At 39.6% G+C, this 16226-nt stretch overlaps 7 protein-coding genes across 7 annotated transcripts; 1 reads left to right on the plus strand and 6 right to left on the minus strand.

Moving 5' to 3' along the window:
* Positions 1 to 22: 22 nt before the first annotated feature.
* Positions 23 to 2623, minus strand: I206_101108 (uncharacterized protein; the record flags this gene model as incomplete). Its single annotated transcript, XM_019151998.1, has 10 exons — positions 23 to 205; positions 283 to 660; positions 727 to 833; positions 906 to 1291; positions 1362 to 1469; positions 1550 to 1618; positions 1683 to 1914; positions 1977 to 2296; positions 2353 to 2417; positions 2477 to 2623. The coding sequence occupies 10 exons, from the start codon at positions 2621 to 2623 to the stop codon at positions 23 to 25; spliced, it is 1995 nt and encodes a 664-aa protein (XP_019014136.1).
* A 392-nt stretch (positions 2624 to 3015) lies between these two features.
* Positions 3016 to 3913, minus strand: I206_101109 (uncharacterized protein; the record flags this gene model as incomplete). The annotated part of the gene is made up of 3 exons (XM_019151997.1): positions 3016 to 3501; positions 3562 to 3705; positions 3788 to 3913. The coding sequence occupies 3 exons, from the start codon at positions 3911 to 3913 to the stop codon at positions 3016 to 3018; spliced, it is 756 nt and encodes a 251-aa protein (XP_019014135.1).
* A 632-nt stretch (positions 3914 to 4545) lies between these two features.
* I206_101110 (uncharacterized protein) lies at positions 4546 to 5883 on the minus strand (the record flags this gene model as incomplete). The annotated part of the gene is made up of 2 exons (XM_019151996.1): positions 4546 to 5267; positions 5346 to 5883. The coding sequence occupies 2 exons, from the start codon at positions 5881 to 5883 to the stop codon at positions 4546 to 4548; spliced, it is 1260 nt and encodes a 419-aa protein (XP_019014134.1).
* Positions 5884 to 6244: 361 nt separating this feature from the next.
* I206_101111 (uncharacterized protein) lies at positions 6245 to 9238 on the minus strand (the record flags this gene model as incomplete). The annotated part of the gene is made up of 4 exons (XM_019151995.2): positions 6245 to 6266; positions 6326 to 6396; positions 6466 to 8253; positions 8312 to 9238. The coding sequence occupies 4 exons, from the start codon at positions 9236 to 9238 to the stop codon at positions 6245 to 6247; spliced, it is 2808 nt and encodes a 935-aa protein (XP_019014133.2).
* Positions 9239 to 9637: 399 nt separating this feature from the next.
* I206_101112 (uncharacterized protein) lies at positions 9638 to 11620 on the minus strand (the record flags this gene model as incomplete). The annotated part of the gene is made up of 6 exons (XM_019151994.1): positions 9638 to 9674; positions 9733 to 10045; positions 10102 to 10262; positions 10322 to 10450; positions 10531 to 10830; positions 10890 to 11620. 6 exons carry the CDS (start codon positions 11618 to 11620, stop codon positions 9638 to 9640), a joined length of 1671 nt encoding a protein of 556 aa, XP_019014132.1.
* A 374-nt stretch (positions 11621 to 11994) lies between these two features.
* On the plus strand, positions 11995 to 13715 carry I206_101113 (uncharacterized protein; the record flags this gene model as incomplete). The annotated part of the gene is made up of 7 exons (XM_019151993.1): positions 11995 to 12085; positions 12179 to 12633; positions 12707 to 12850; positions 12910 to 12947; positions 13002 to 13344; positions 13452 to 13524; positions 13582 to 13715. 7 exons carry the CDS (start codon positions 11995 to 11997, stop codon positions 13713 to 13715), a joined length of 1278 nt encoding a protein of 425 aa, XP_019014131.1.
* Positions 13716 to 13961: 246 nt separating this feature from the next.
* I206_101114 (uncharacterized protein) lies at positions 13962 to 16181 on the minus strand (the record flags this gene model as incomplete). The annotated part of the gene is made up of 7 exons (XM_019151992.1): positions 13962 to 14534; positions 14596 to 14865; positions 14936 to 15237; positions 15314 to 15393; positions 15467 to 15546; positions 15647 to 15919; positions 16017 to 16181. 7 exons carry the CDS (start codon positions 16179 to 16181, stop codon positions 13962 to 13964), a joined length of 1743 nt encoding a protein of 580 aa, XP_019014130.1.
* Positions 16182 to 16226: the final 45 nt, after the last annotated feature.

Here is a 16226-nt window from a genome sequence, read left to right on the forward strand (position 1 = left end):
TTATTACAAACAAGTGTAAAGCCTAACCCGTTGCACTCAATCGTTCAGGTTCGAATTCGGAATCCTCAATTTCTTGTGCAGTGATATTCACACCATCTTCATTTTCTATTGCTTGTAAATACCCCATACGTTGACCTCGAGAGAAGTACAAAGCGGGTTCTTGATATTTAATGACGGCTTCAGTGATCAGGCAATAACGGACCGACTAAATCGTCAAGAAGAATTTAAGCAGCGATTCACTCGAATTATTACTCAATCAAAAAGTCTAGAAATAAAACTTACAGAACCAGGAACCTCAAACATTGCATCTGCTAGACTTTCCTCTAATATACCTCTTAACCCTCTCGCACCTCCACCTCGCTCTAATCCAAGCTTGGCCACTTCATGTATAGCTTTATCCGTGAATCGCAATTGGCTTCCATATTTCTCAAACAATGCTTGATATTGCTTGATCAGGGCATTTCGAGGTTCCACCAAAATTCGAATCATGTCATCCAAAGTAAGGGAATTCAATATTGATATGACGGGCAATCTACCCAAGAACTCAGGTATAAGACCATATGTAGTCAAGTCGCTCGTTGAAAGACCAGTCAAAGGTAAATTTTTTGTGGAGGATTCGTGACTTATACTCTTCGGTAGAGGTGCACCAAAACCTATTGACTGTATTTGTTATATACCAGATTAGAATAGATCTACAGATATGTACCGGTTGATTCGAAGACTTACGCCTTTACCCAGTCGTCTATTTACAATTTGGTCTAATCCTACAAAAGCCCCAGAGAGCACGAACAGGATATTTGATGTGTCCACTACGTAAGTCTCGCCTTTCCCCCCTAATCACGAGAGACAGGTGCACAAAAATCAGCTACACAGCTTGAATCCTTATAAGGGGGGCAATAGCTTACCTGGAGATCCACCTCCACTACTAAAACCAGGTAATCCCTCTCTCACTGATTTCTTACCTCCCAACCCTCTGTTCATAGGATTGTTCGGATCCCATCCCGGTGGGTCACCGTAAGCGGCTTTTGATTCAGCTTTTGGACCTAATGTAGTTCCTGGAGAACTTGGTCCGCTACCTCCGAGATTATTGGTGTTGTTAGGTGGACTAGAGGGTGTTGAAGAGATTGCTGGACCTTTAGCTTGTAGCGTCAATGTAGTACCTTCCAGCAGCCTTAACAGAGCTTGCTGAACTCCTTCTCCCCCTACATCCCTTCCCCCACCCCATGAACCTAATTCACCTCCACCGCGACGAGATAGCTTATCAATTTCATCTATATGTATTATACCGACTCTAAGAACCGAGATTGATTGATCATAGTCAGTATACCGAATTCAGTTTGACAATATTCTATCGAACTCACTCTGCCCTGTTGACATCATACTCTGCATTTTGTAACAATCTCAAGACACAGTTCTCTACATCCTCTCCAACATATCCTGCTTGGGTATATGTCGTGGCGTCGCATGATCTACGACGGACGACAAGGACTGTCAGAAAATACACCTCCCAAGGCTCAGGACGAGGATTTTCGATTCGTATTCTACTCACGCAAACGGGACATCCAGTACCTTTGCTAACGTTTTAGCCATCAATGTTTTACCTGTACCTGTTGGTCCACTACAAGAAATGTTCGAGATCAGCTTCACCTCGATCTCAACCTGGCTAGCAGTACAGCACTCACACCATGAGTACGTTACTCTTCTCAATGATAACTTCCTCTTTCGATGCTTCAGATCCGTGTGTTTCATCTGGGACTGAGGCTGATCTAGCTTCTACTTCGATTTCCATGGCATCTTTCCTTCTTCTTCCTTTACTTCCCTCGACATCGATAGATGACTTTCGTTTTTTCATTGATTGTCCAAGTAAGGAAGGTAAAGGTGGAGGAGGCTTAGCACTAAAGTACCCATCTCTCGCTATACATCTTAATATTAGCTTGCAACTCAATTTAGGCGGGGAAGCTGAAGAATAGACTTACCCCATTGACCTTCTCTAGATCTTAACGTGAGAAGATCATGTGTCAAAGTCGGATCTGTACCTTCTGCACCTGTGACTTTGGTCGCATCTCTTTTATGACCATCCTCAAGTTGACTTCCACCCCTACTTGGATCCCATATTGACTGATCCCCGTCCTCCTTGTTCCTTCTTTGACGTTCCCATACTCTAGGAGAAGTCGATATAGGTGGATCAAGTATGATAGGCGGAGGTTCTCTCCGAGGTGATGATTGTGGTGCTGAAGCTTGAGGTTGATTCTGAGAAGGTGAACGAGGTGATATCCGATGATAATGATTGAATATACTACGGCATTCTGGAATTAACCAATTGCTTCAATACAAAGAAGTGGTGTTACTCACGCTACAGATAAGGTCCGCTTAGCCTTCTCCTGACCTACAACATATTTCGAAAGATGGTTGTAAAGCTATTGAATGTTTTAATTTTACGATTAATACACAAAAGGCAAAGATGATCAAGACTTACATCTCGAGGAGATCTCACACTCCATCCAATGAAAGGAGCCTCACCTTCAACTGCTCCAGGCGAAGTTGAAGCAGATCGAAGGTAGAGCCTTACTGTAGCCGGAGGTCTGGCTCTACTCAAACGCAGTATGTGCGCGGTGGTAAACATATCCTGACTTGATTGGAAGGATTCAACGAGTTATGAAGTTGATGAATCTATTTTACGGTACTTGTAGCAGATATTCATACGTGATTCATTGAGGTGGAGGTAACGTAACCTGTGACAACGCCCTTATCGGCCGGTATCAGATCCGGCTAAATGGTTAAAACAGAGAGGAGAACAATGATGATGAAGATGATGATGGGCTCGAGATTGTTCATGGTGTTTGGGTCGAGTCACTGGAAAGAAAACGAGTGATCTCTCCGAGCCAGATGCTACCCGTTGATAGCTACTAATACATACGAAATTTGCTACATACTGTTTCTCTTCATTTAGAGTTAAGGTTAAAAAAATACAGCTTAAACCATTGAACCAAGACAACCATATATACAAGAATAATTTCACAAACCATCATATCGATTTATTTCTTTCTCACCACTACCATACCCTTTTACAGGTATAGTTTGTTCTACTTGTTGTTGTTTACCCAATCTTTGCGGTTTGACTTTTTTGTTTCCCCCTTTTCCAGCTCCAACAGGTATAGGTTTAGCTTTTGCTTTTGCTTTTGCTTTTGCTGCAGCTCCAGCTACTGCTTTTCCTTTAGATTTTCTTCTATTTCCTTTTGAGGAAGGGTTAGAATATCCATATACTGTACCTTCTGCACAGATTACAGGTAAATAAGATTTTGGCATTCCACCACATTTACATTCATATGTGCCCTTAACCCATTGAGGTGCAATTCCTACATAATCAGCTTCAGGACATGAATCAAAACATTCCGACATTGTATTAACTATTGATGTTTTAGATTTTATTATTGATGTTGAAGGAAGTTCAATTGTTTTTGTACATAAATGAAATTGAAATGTCGAATGTATTTTCGTAACCTGCAAAAATGCAAATTGAGTATTTAAGTCACGATCGATAAAGAAAAAAGTTCAACTCACTGCATGATCATATGGAAGACATATACCATATTCATTTTGAGCTACGTTGTACATGAATGTTTTAGGAGGTGAATTTCCACATTCACAATCTTTTTCAAAAACAGACCAAAAAGAATATTCATATCCTAACGATTTACAAGTGCTCTGCGTGAAACAAAGATATAATTGTTAGTATTGCCATTCTGAAGTTCATGATGTGATCATGAGTGGCATGTCTTAAACTCACATCACAATCCCCCTGAACTTCAACGTTGGTGGTATCACTTGGTATATTATCGACACAGCCTATGAAAGATTGAGCGTATATCACGTTGAAAAGCGAGATAAAACCCAATAATTGCTTGATTAACATCTCTTTGATCTCCTTCTATGTTGGGACAAGTGGGTCGTCGTTGGAGGTTGTCCTACAATTGAGCCTAGATAGACGGTGGCTTTCACAATGAGGATGCTTTAAGCGGAGTACACTTCCGTTCTTGATGTTCTACAAGGACCTGCATTTGTTTTCGTCTATTGGGATTTTGGCCTGACTTCTTTCTATTCTATATGGGTAATAACCTATCTTTTCAGGGTATCATATATTGTTTGATACGCGTCAGATCAGTACCGGTTCTGTATCGACAGGTCTCGCGTATCCAGAACAAACAAAGGTACAAGGAGAGAAGGTTATTTTGCATAATCGCGAGGAACTTTACGGTATTATGCTTGAATACATCTAAGTTCGCAGGAACAAGTGAGAGATTGATGAAAGTAGCTTCATATACCATCAGGAAGGACAAAGGCAGAATATTTGTCCGCTGTAGTGCTCATGCTTGATGAGTAAGATACTAAATTAACAGGATGAGGGGCAGTTGAACTGCTTGAACATAATGTGCGCTTCCGTCGAACTTTTATAGGTGTCAGTTCTGCCAGTGCTGCTCGAAACAAGATTCGGCCTTTTGTCGTGAGTGATATTAAAATTACATAAGGTATAATGTGTAAATTGAATTATCCACCAGCTTTCAGCTTCGCAGCCATCTGCTGAGCATTCATCTCGCTCTTAGCTAATGTATTTTGAGCTAAAGAGGGATCAGCAATTTCCCAACCAGGTCCAGCTTTTCCAATATCCTCTGATGATGATTTTTTGGTTGCCTTTTTACCTGACAACAGTCTTTTGACCTTTTCAGCTCTACTTTTACCTTTATCCTTCTTCTCAAGTTCATCATCCTCTTCTTTAGACTTTTTTTCCTCCTTCTTTGATTTTTTATCTTTCTTCTTCTTCTCATCTAAACCAATTAAAGGCAATTTCCTCTTTTTCAATTCTTTTTTCAAAATTTCAATTTCAGCTTCACGTTTTTTTTGAAATTTTTCAAATTTTTCTGAATCATTAAGTTTTTTATAATTTTCTATTTCTTTTTTATTTTCAATTTTAATTCTATTTAAAGTTTCTTCAGGTTTTTCTTTTTTTCTTTTTCGAATTTCTCTTTCTACCCAACTTGAAGAATTGGATTTAATTTCATCAGATGAAGAAGAAGAAGAAGAGTTTTTTAAATCTTTTTCATATGCTGAATTTAATATTTCACCAATTAGTAAAATTGATATAAAAATTCCAAAACTTATAAATAATAATGAATGTATTAATTTAGGTTTATATTCTGAATAATAATTCGGAAATGTATTTCTTAATGTATTTAAATGTTTTGAAGCTAAATTATGAATTCCTTTATGATCTGAAATTCAAGAAATGATCATTCAATCTCAAAAATAATGACTTTTTGAAAGAATTGCGAATTTTTAAATCAACTTACTAGGCGTTATATGACCCTGTCTAACTGGAGCTAGAACTTTAATTTTAATCCATCTTTTGTACTTTTCATCAAAAGTCCATTTCCAAATCCATTCCATTTTTCCCAATTCATGAGAATTTGATATATGTTGAGGAGTATCACCTACTAATCCGCCCAACATTTTAACTTTTTTCAAATATTCACTTTGTACATTTTTACCATCTTTTATAAATTCCCAAACTGCTCCTCCTGCTTCAGGATAAACTCCAAGACAAATAACGATAATCATAGTAATAGTTAAAAAAGCACCAGTAGTGAATATATCTGAATTAGAAAATGGTAAATTTGATGTATTAGGTGGTCTTGCTCCTAATGAAAATAATAATAATGGAATTAAAGGTAAAATTATTAATAAAATAAATGGTCCAGGTAAAATTGAAGGTGTAACTCCAGATGCGCCTGTATATGAACCCACTAGTGGTATAGATGAAACTGAAGGTTGTACTCGCGGAACTATAGGTTGTTGAGGTGGTGAATAACCTTGTACAGGTCTTGCCATATTGAGATTACCTTGCATTATAGGGTATGAATATCCTGCCGCTGGCTTCACTTTTGTTAATTGATAGTACAAGAACTGTTGCATTGAAAAAAAGTCAAATCGTCATCCCAACGCGTATTAGTGGATCGGTTAGTCAGTGTTGACCTGCACGAATCAACAAAGGACGCTTCGTAAAGGAACAAACGCATCACGAGAAAGGATGACAAAGCTAAATGTTGTGTTGTTAAACTTTTTGTTACATATTATCGTCTTTATATACACAGGAATTGCCCATGAATATGCCTAATGATGATAGTAGAGAACGCGTCAATATGGATGTTCCGCGATCGATACAACAGAAGATGCTGATGAAGCGTCATCTCTATTTATTGAATGCCTGCCACCTTTTTACCGAAGCTGTCATCAGCGAGTGTATCCTAGAAGCACCATTAACGCCACTCACACTTCGTTAAGGGTTCCAAAAGCACCGTTAGCTAACATTCTTTGTTCGACAGTAGTATTTTGGGAGTTAAGCTATATAGATTAATCAGTTATTAGCATCAGCACCCTATGCTTTTCCCAAAAATCGTCGCTAAGACTCACCTTGTCTGGGTGCAATCTGGCGATCACTTTCATATACTTGATTTTGACTTGTTTTTCACTTATCAATTCATGAATTCCAACTTTAAGACCTCCTTTGAGTATATCATCCCACAATATACTATCTAAACTAGCTATTAAAGCTCGGAGATTAGTTTCTTTACCATTCTTCCAATTATTTAATCGAGATTCGATAACATCTTTCAAAGCTAGACGTTGTTCATCTTCTACTTCGAGCGCTTTGGCTTGTGCTCGAAGTTCAGATACAGCTGCAGATCGATTTACATCCGCTGTTTTGGCACTTGCTTGAGGTTTCGGTTTAACAACAGAATTAACGACTGGTTTATTGGCAATTGACTTCACTCCACTATCACCTTCAAGCATTTTACGTGCTCTTCTTGCACCTTCAGCTGCCAGATTTTTCGTACTGCTTGCGCCAGACCCTAAGGGGATGAGATCCATTCCTAACAATTTTTCCCAATCCTCCAAGGCTTTCTTCCATTTTTCGCCCATCTCCCAAGCTTGAGCTCTCTTGGAGAAAGCCTTAACCAACCCATCGTAAAGTTTCACGTCTTTCGTCACCTCCACGGGCAGAGCCGCTTCTTTGCTAGGATGATAAGTTGGTCCAATCAGATCAATAACGAGAGTACAATCTTCGACAGCGGGAGCGGAGTCACCAAGTTTCAGTCTTGCTGCTGCTCGGTTGTTGTACAATGGAATTAAGAAAAGATGACCTGCAGGTAATTGAGTTATAGCTGTTGTGTAGGAAGATTCCGCTTCAGCGAATCTACCCAATTTGAAATGATCATTCCCTTTGACCTTGAAACTGGACGATTTTTCAATCTGATGTGGTGTAGCTGAGACGAGTTGTCTTGAGGGTAATGGTTTCACAGGTACTGGAGATCGGGAGATTGGCATAGAGGGTGTTGTGGGCTTTTTAGGATGTCGAGCAGGAGAGATATATTTAGGAGCTTCGTCAGCGAAGAGAAGATCTGCTCGCTCTTTCGAAGATCTGTAACTTGACGAGGAAGCATCGTTGGGCGGGGGATTAGCACGAGTCGAAGACTTCGCAGTGATTTTGATGGAAGATCCAGCACCGTTTCTTTGCCTATCTTGCCGTATACGAAGAGCATCTATCTCATCATCGTCCCTAAATCCGCTCTTATCACCAGTAATTTCATCGCTGATATCGCTGTTTCCCTCAGTCATCCATTTTGGTCGACCATCTTTGACAGGTTTTCTACCTTCTCCACTTCCTCCCGCAGCAGCATTGGCTTCCATGGCTTTTCTTTGTTCTTCGTAAACCTTCAAAGCCTTCTCCTTACTGCTATTCCAGAAGCTGGTCGCTTTATTGAACATATTCGTACCGATCTCAGAGGCCTGAGCGAGGTACTTCTCAGCTTGATCTTGAGCTGTTGCTTCCGCTTCACGCTCTCTCTCTTCAGCCGATCGTGGCGTGACTGAATCCCTTGAAGGGCCTTGCCTTCTTCTCCTACGCCTCTCTCGGTCTTCTTCTTCCCGCCTCTGTCTCTCTCTTTCGACGAAATCACCATCATCCTCATCAAATTCTTCTTCTCCACGTTGTCTTTCCGCTTGAGCGTTTGAACCACCCAGTAGTACCTCCATAGCAGCTTGAACATCTAGACCGGTTGATGTCTTCGCCAAGGCTTGTCGGGCTTGGGCAGGCGAAAAGCCCATTTCTACGATCTGGCCCACTATATGTGGAGGAGGAGAAGATGAAAGATCAGTTGAAGATTGTCTGGGAGGGCGAGATGGTCCGGACTGTGTAGGCTATATATAATAGATCAGTGTGGTGGATTAATAGTGGCTCTTGTAGAGATTGACTCACCTCAATTGACAATTCTGGTCTAGCAATGACAGGTTTTCCTAAGTCGCCTAAGATGTCAAATTCATCTTCGTCCATTGTAGGACCGGTTGAGTTTCCATTCTGCGATTCAGGTTGATGCTGTATGGAATTGGACAAAGAGTCGAAATCAAATGGATCAATTGGGGGAGCCGGACTAGCGCTTTTGCTTTTGAGGGGAGCTGATATACTCGACGGAACCAGACCATTTGTAAAGTTGTGATGATCCCAGAAAGTACCCGCCGCAGAAGGAGGTCTAGAACTTGATACAGATTTAGGAATAGAGGCGGATATTGGAGTTTTCGATCTAGATGGGGCGGCTGCTGTAGGTGTCAAAAATTCATCTAGATCATCGTTCTGCTTCACAGTTGGCTTGATTGAGCTTGAACTTGAAGCTACAAGTTTGGAGGTAAAAGAAGAACCTAAATTCTCCCAGAAATGACCTTCTGCGTCAAACCTCTTTTTATCTTCATCCGCTTGACGTCTTTTCTCATCTTCCAAAGCTTTCTGCCTATCAGCCATAGTCATATCCTTTTTGATACCGGAAGAAGAGGAAGGTATAGAAAGCAATGATGAGAACGCGTCTAATCCACCATTTCCGCTAGTTCCTTGTTGTGAAGCAGGCGAAGCATTTTGAACTGGAGTATTACTTCTTGATATTGATGTTGAGCCATTGAAACGCGAAGCTGAAGGTTGCACCTGAGAAGGCAGGATAGGGTTGACTTGTGAAGGTGTTGATGATCTGAGAGGAGTTGAAGAGTAATAGTTCGGCGTATTTCCGCCTGTAGTTGTTGGTTTGGAGAGTGATAAGAGATCGAATGAATTATTGGCTCCCCCTGTGAGAGGTTTCGTCACTTGTTGAGCTGGTTTAGTGCCCGGCACTGACCAGTCGAGATCAACTAGATCATTCATATTGAGTGACAGGTGACACTTTGTCAGTGTTGATTAACGCATCATCTATTATTGAATGGAAATGAGTCTGAATATAATGTAAAATCTTTGTCTTTGTCTTGTTGTTTTTTTGCTGTGTGTTTTGTATGAGCTGATTATATTGATTATTGATTGGGCTTTAAGGTTGAAAGCGTCACAGTCACGTGGCTATCTAAGGTCAATTGATTTACTTCAATCCGCTAATATTGAACAAGTGTGACTCAGAAGTGGACATGCATTCATGTATAGCTATGACTTGCTATGTTAATGCATATGCATGAGTATGACAATATGAATGATGCAAGCATTCCTGCTCTGTGTCGTATAGTTGTACAAGTCGGTCGTGCGTCAGAGGCAATCCAAACTACGGACGTCCGTCATTCAAACATTCTTTTCGGGATCGTCGAAAAATATGACTCTAACATCGTAGTCATCAGCACGCGTGGTGCCAGAAATTAACATCTCATCGTACTCACGTGCAAGTCACATCATCCCTCATCCACCTAGATACCTTTCCGTTCAGACTCAATAACTCCGCTCGATTCTTCTTATTTGCACCTGCAAGGGAATTCCTTATTAAATGGGTAGCAGCATTAGAGTCATTTTCGTAAGCCCAAGAAGAGTCGGAAGGTCGTGGCAAGTCTTGTGCAGGATACGGACGTTCTTCTATCGAAGGTGACAATGGGTATAACTTGGGTAATTCCGTTTTAGGTATATCACTGTGTTCCGGATGAGAAAGGTATGAAGCCATCAATAATACAGATTCTTCTGATGTCAATCTATCCCATACTACACACCAGTATACTCAGCTTTTGTTGTTATAGTGATGATTGAAGAGGACTTACATCCGTCTGTAGCCATAATAACGAATTTCAGCTTATCGCCTTGCTTATTCTGCAATTTCCGATATGTGACCTCGGGTTTAGCAGTCACATAAGGAGGAGTCAGATTCCATGGTCTAACACCACGAGGTTTGTCACTCTCCTCTCGGAATGCGTCAGCAATACTATATGACACTGTACATCAGCTACGTGCAAAGGGAGTTAAAACCAAAAATTGACCTACGCATTGCCTTGAGCTGTAGTCCATTTGTAAACAGCATCACCGAAGGCTCTAGTAGGTTGTAATCCTCCCTGGACCCTACCACCTTTGATGACAGTATCTCGTTCGGAAGCGGGGTGCTCCTTCTGCATCCTAATCGGCAAATACTCAAAGATGAGCTGAGATGCTTCTCAAGCTATATCTGCTGCAGTCGAATTGAATAGACTATTCACCTTTCGACTTCTTTCGGATTCTCGCCCATCTGATCCTCTGTCAAAGTATCACATCTCCATTGTCCATCGGGACTTTGCCATCCAGCGACAGCCCTACAATCACCAGCTAAGGCCACATATAAATCGTCGTTCTCCGCATCGACAAAGGTCGTTATGGCACATGCACCCGAAGCTGCAGGTTGGGCCAAAGCAACTAACGTTTGTCTCGGAGTAGGATATTCTGATGGATTTGAAGGGTTTTTCAAAGTTGAAAGAAGTTTGATAGGTGATTGACAAATGTGATCATCTAATTCAGTATATCTACCATCCATATCTATCATTCAGCTAAATGACACCTTATTTTCGATTTGGGTACTTACGCATGTTGTATTGTCCTTATGACATTATCAGAATTCCAAGGAGCACCGACTTTACTATAAATCCATGAAATAGGATTTAAATTTTCAGACCAACTTTTCCAACTTGTTTTATTATCAGTAGGTAAATAACCAGCTTGAAGTCCAGCTAAAGCAAAAGAAAGAACAGGATGTAAAGTTTTTTCAAGTAATTTTGAAGTTGAATCTCCTGCATGTCCATCAATTATTGAGAATAACATCAAATCTTTTTTTCTTCCTTCTTCTAATTTATCAGAATTTCTAGGAATAATATTTGATGCAAAACGATCTTCACAAGGTTCATTTGATCCTACCCAATTTGTATCCCATCTAATTACAGGATTACCTTTTCTTCCTAATAACTTCATTCCACTTTCATTCTCTTTAAGTATTTTTTCAACTTCTTGTTCTGATTTTCGTATAAATTGATATGGTTGTACTCCCCTTGGCCCACGTATGTTGATATCGAATGTTGAGCCATATATGTCGTTCAAACTTTTGCCAACAGAAGGTGATTCACCAGAAGAAGATGTTTCGTATACGTATAATGCGTAAGCCGAAGCTAATAATCCCACGGAAAGGATCGCTGTGGTTCTAATACTTTTCGTCGTACCACTTGAAGCAGTACTATAAAGTCGAGCAGGTGCTGCGCGGGTGATCCGCGATACCAAAGGCGAGCGAATCAAGCTCGATCGAGGGATCAATCGGGACGACATTGTAGGCGAGAAAGGCAAAACAAGACGCGGAGGGGGAACGAAAGAGACAGTTAGGTGGTTCTGCTGTTGAAGAGTTTCAAGAAATTGCAATCTTCAGTTCCAGTAAAAATGGATGCGGGATATGATTCGATATTGAACACAATATTCAGCGAGTTAAGGTTATATATCCTGATGTTCCGGTAAACAACCGTAATTTCAGAAATTCTGGGGTAAAAGTCGACCGCGTCATGAACAAGTCATGTTTTGACTTTTCTTTCACCTTCATTCGCTGTTCGCTCACCAATCATACAAAGCCCAGGTGTAGTCAGAGTACTGCGTCTTCCTGTCTTTCTTTCCATTGAGAGGTGAAAAATAGGGACGCAAAGCCATTCGAAATGGGCATTACAGCTTTCTTCTCCTTCACTCAGGGGATGGCAACCTTCACTCAGGTATTATTAGCGTTGCCTATGACTTTGGATTTACTTGGTGAGTAGAGGTGTATGACAGGAATTAAATGACCGATATCCACAGGACGTCATGTACATGTCATACAAAGCTAAACATCATTATTGGTAATAGGTCCTCCATCATTCCTACTACTTTCCCTTCTATTCACCTTACATCACTTTATATACTCAACCCTTCGCCTTTCTTTCAAGAATACGATATTTGCACCTATAATATCGATTTTATCATTTCTCTCACCATTCATATCGTTCTTCTTAGTTCTTCTTACTTTATATTGGTATCTTTCACCACCAACCGCTTCGTCCAACAGCATCTTTCCTCCAATAACACATTACCTGGTCAATGTGGTACCATTCTTTTATGCTCAAATACTTAGATGGGTTAGTCCGTTATTTGTCCTTCTTGAAGGAATCAGTACATTGCTGGTCATTCAGGTGGTTGGAAGAGTGGGAAAAGGATGGGCAGACGAAGAAGAAAAAGATGATATAGGGATTGAATGGAGAAGTTTATTAGGTTTGATATTAGCTGCATTAGTTTATTGTGCTGGATTAGCAGGAGTGATCAAGGTATGTTCATCATCAATGGGTATGAAGTACTACTTGTACTTCCACTGATCCGATATCTACCTGTCACCTTTAGGCTTTTCCCCTTTCATCCGAAAACACCTTACCAGCATTCTTACTTGGCTGTGCACTTACTTGTGTTCTCTTCCTCTCACTTATTGGATTTACACTGAGGAGAACCAATGTACTGGAGACCAGTTTGGTCTTTGTTTACGTAGTTGTAAGTCAACCTTTAAGGGATAGACGGACTTACTGAGCTTAATTTCGGTATGCATATAGTACTCTGCCTGGTTATCCGGCGTGGAAGGTGCAATGGAGTAAGTCTAAACGGTTCTAGAGGTATCAACGTAAACTGACGAAAGTGCTTTTAGACCTAGAACATACGGTACAGGATGGTTACCTTCTCCTTCGTCACCACTTCGTCAATCAAACTCTTTACCTTATGAATTAAATTCAATATCATCTTTATTTAATTATACTATTCATTCTGTATTTTCATCTTTTATTAGCGTATCACGTACACTTCCTCCTCATTTATTATTATCTTTAATATATAGAGTAGCTGTATTACATATGGCAGCTAGGATAATACCTATAATACGTAAATCAAGTTTAGGTTGGGATGATGGATTTTCAAGTGATGGTGCAGATAATACACCAATACAACAAAAAGATGGATTTTGGGATGGAAAAAGTTTGAATCAAGAACCACCAGTAGGTCGCCGTATTTCTTCATTCTCGGAAATTACAAATGCCATCCGTTTTGCATGGAAAGGAAAAATAAGAGTACAGATTGAATGAACTGTTTTTTCACTTTTTAGAATATGAGAATCACCACAATTGTACTTAGTTATAGAAGAGCTATTTTAATAGCTGTTTATACTCATTTATTATGTAAGTGTATTTACTGGCTTTGGGATAATACTTGCTGATAATGTTTGCATAATTTAGTATTAGATGGTGGCTCTCAAACTTGGTGGAGATGGATTAATATAGCTCTCTTCTTAGCTGTATGGAGTTTGGAGCTTTTACTAGACGCTGAAGGTGATGATACAGAAAGTGTGACGAGGTGGAAAGTGGATTGAGCGAGTTTTAATAGTATATTATTAACATATTGGGTCTCATGATGATCTTCATTTAACAATTCATGATAATGATGATTTAGAAAAATGCATTAAATAAAAATATATTGATGAGAGGGAATAAAATAACAACATGATATATGATAATGCAGTATAACAGGAAAAAGAAAAAAGAAAACAAAAACCTTTAATAAGTCCATTCAATCTGTTTGATCTCTATGATTATAAATTAATACTACTTTTTAATTATTAATTTTCATTCTCATTTTCACTTAAACTTAAACTTCTTGATCTAGCTTTAATAATTTGATTTTCATTCTTTTTTCTATGTTTATTTTTAGCTCTAAATTCAGCTTTATTTTTTCTTTTTCTATCTAATCTTTCTTTTCTTAATTTTTCTTTTTCTTCATGTGATTCACATCCTAATCCAATTAAACCATTTTTTTCAAATTCTATTTTGGCTTCTTCTTCTGTTAATCCACTTTCAATTGCTTTATTAATTCTACAATGAATTATACATGCTTTTGTTGGACAACGTATTGCTGCAACTCCTCCACATTCTTCATTTATACATTTTTCAACTTTATTTTTATTATTTATTTTTTCATGTCTTAATGATCTATCAAATAAACAAGTTCCAGATTGTGTTGATGGCTTTAAATTTTCATCATTATTAACAAATTCTTCTGTACCTCCTATTTCTGTTGATATTGGTTTTGCCCTAATTTGAGGTTGAGCACAAAATATAGGTAATGATCTATAACCTGTTTTAGGATCTATAGGTGGTGGTTTAAAGGATGGACCTGCTTCTTTAACGATAGGCTAGCCAAAAGGGAAAAAAATCAGTGTTTATAATTTTCTAACGACGTTCTAGCTAACTCACCTCTAGCCTTTGCTCTATACCTTTTATCAATTCCTTGAACTCAGTCATCTCTTCACTGTAAGGACACTGAGCGATCTTTATCCTTAGTTCCTCATTAGTATCTAAAATAGGCTTCAACATCCTGAACATATGTGCCTTTATAGCTGAACCTGCTGTATGCGATTTAAGGGAAGATACAATGTCTATATATCGATTCGCCAAGACAGTTATAGGGGGGTGGAAATGTGGGTGAGAGGGTGGGAGGAATATAGCTGGATTAGAAAGATTTCCCTATAATCATATTATATTAGCTGTTGTGGGACGTGGTACATTTGGATGGAATGAGAATGCGTAAACTAACCTCAGCAGTCATGACACCATCACATCCCGTCTGCTCAAGACACCTTTCAACATCCTCATAGTAAAGTATATTCCCATTAGCAAAGACAGGTACGTTGACATGTTCTTTGACCTTTTTAATCATTTCCCAATCTGCTAATCCTGTGAATTGCCCTTTCATCTCTCTTGTCCTTCCGTGACATGTCAGAATCTGCGCTCCAGCTTCTTCCATCATTTTCGCGTACGCTAATGTCTTGGTAAGAGATGGGAAAATCCGGAATTTCGCGGTCACTGGGACTTTAAGATTGACGTGCAGTGTATTTACTTTGTATCAACGGCAAAGGGTCAGCTTGATATGTTGAATGACATCACGAACACAGCGTTACAAAAGAAAACTCACTCAGTTTGTAAACCAAATCCCATTCATCTTGTAGGAAAGAACCATAATGACCCCTTTTGGCTATACCTTGAGGGCATCCACTAGATTTGGTTCAAGATCAGCTTTGGTGGAGTCGTGTGGCTACAATGCGTGCCGGTCGGAAAGCTTACTTACAAATTTATATCGACCGCATCGACTCTATGTTCGAGCTTTTGAGCAGCGGCAAGTAAGATCTCTGGATCGTTTGCGCAGAACTACATCCAAATCATCAGCTGTGAAACACATCCGAAAAGATGAAAGGCCTGATTCAAGGAGCCAAGATAGTCGGATAATCAACGATGAGACAACACTCACTTGAGCAAAAACAGGTCTATCACCACCTTCAATACCAGCAACGATTCCTTCACCACCTTCTTCATCATAAGTTAAATTAAATTGACCATCTCCTCTTTTACCTGTTTCTGCACCTTTTGCCTCCATAAAGACTTTCGCATGTATCATTGGTGTATAGCTAACGTGAGTTCCACCTGCATGTCGAGTTATTTTCTTTCCTGTTGGAGTTATGATAGTTTCACTAGGTCCTGCCATTGAAGGGGGTAAAGGTGATTTGGAGAGCAGTCGCCATGCCTAAATCAAAACATACATGAGCTTTGAGCTAGTATGATCTGACCAACGATTAGTGAACAAAGAATTGTCCACTAACGTATCTGAACAGATCACGTACCAATTCACTTTGATCAACCATAGGAGCAACGACGTATTTCGGACTTCCAATTGATCTATAAAACTCATATCCTTCCAATTTATCATGTTTCGGTGTATTATGTTCATTCTTTGTATATTTCGGTAAGACCTCCTCGGTAGCGATTTTGGATGCTTCGATTGTCATTTTCACAGGTCGACCAGACTTGGGAACAGGGAATGGGAATATCGA

Source organism: Kwoniella pini, chromosome 1 (assembly GCF_000512605.2).
Source record: "Kwoniella pini CBS 10737 chromosome 1, complete sequence".
NCBI lineage: Eukaryota > Fungi > Basidiomycota > Tremellomycetes > Tremellales > Cryptococcaceae > Kwoniella > Kwoniella pini.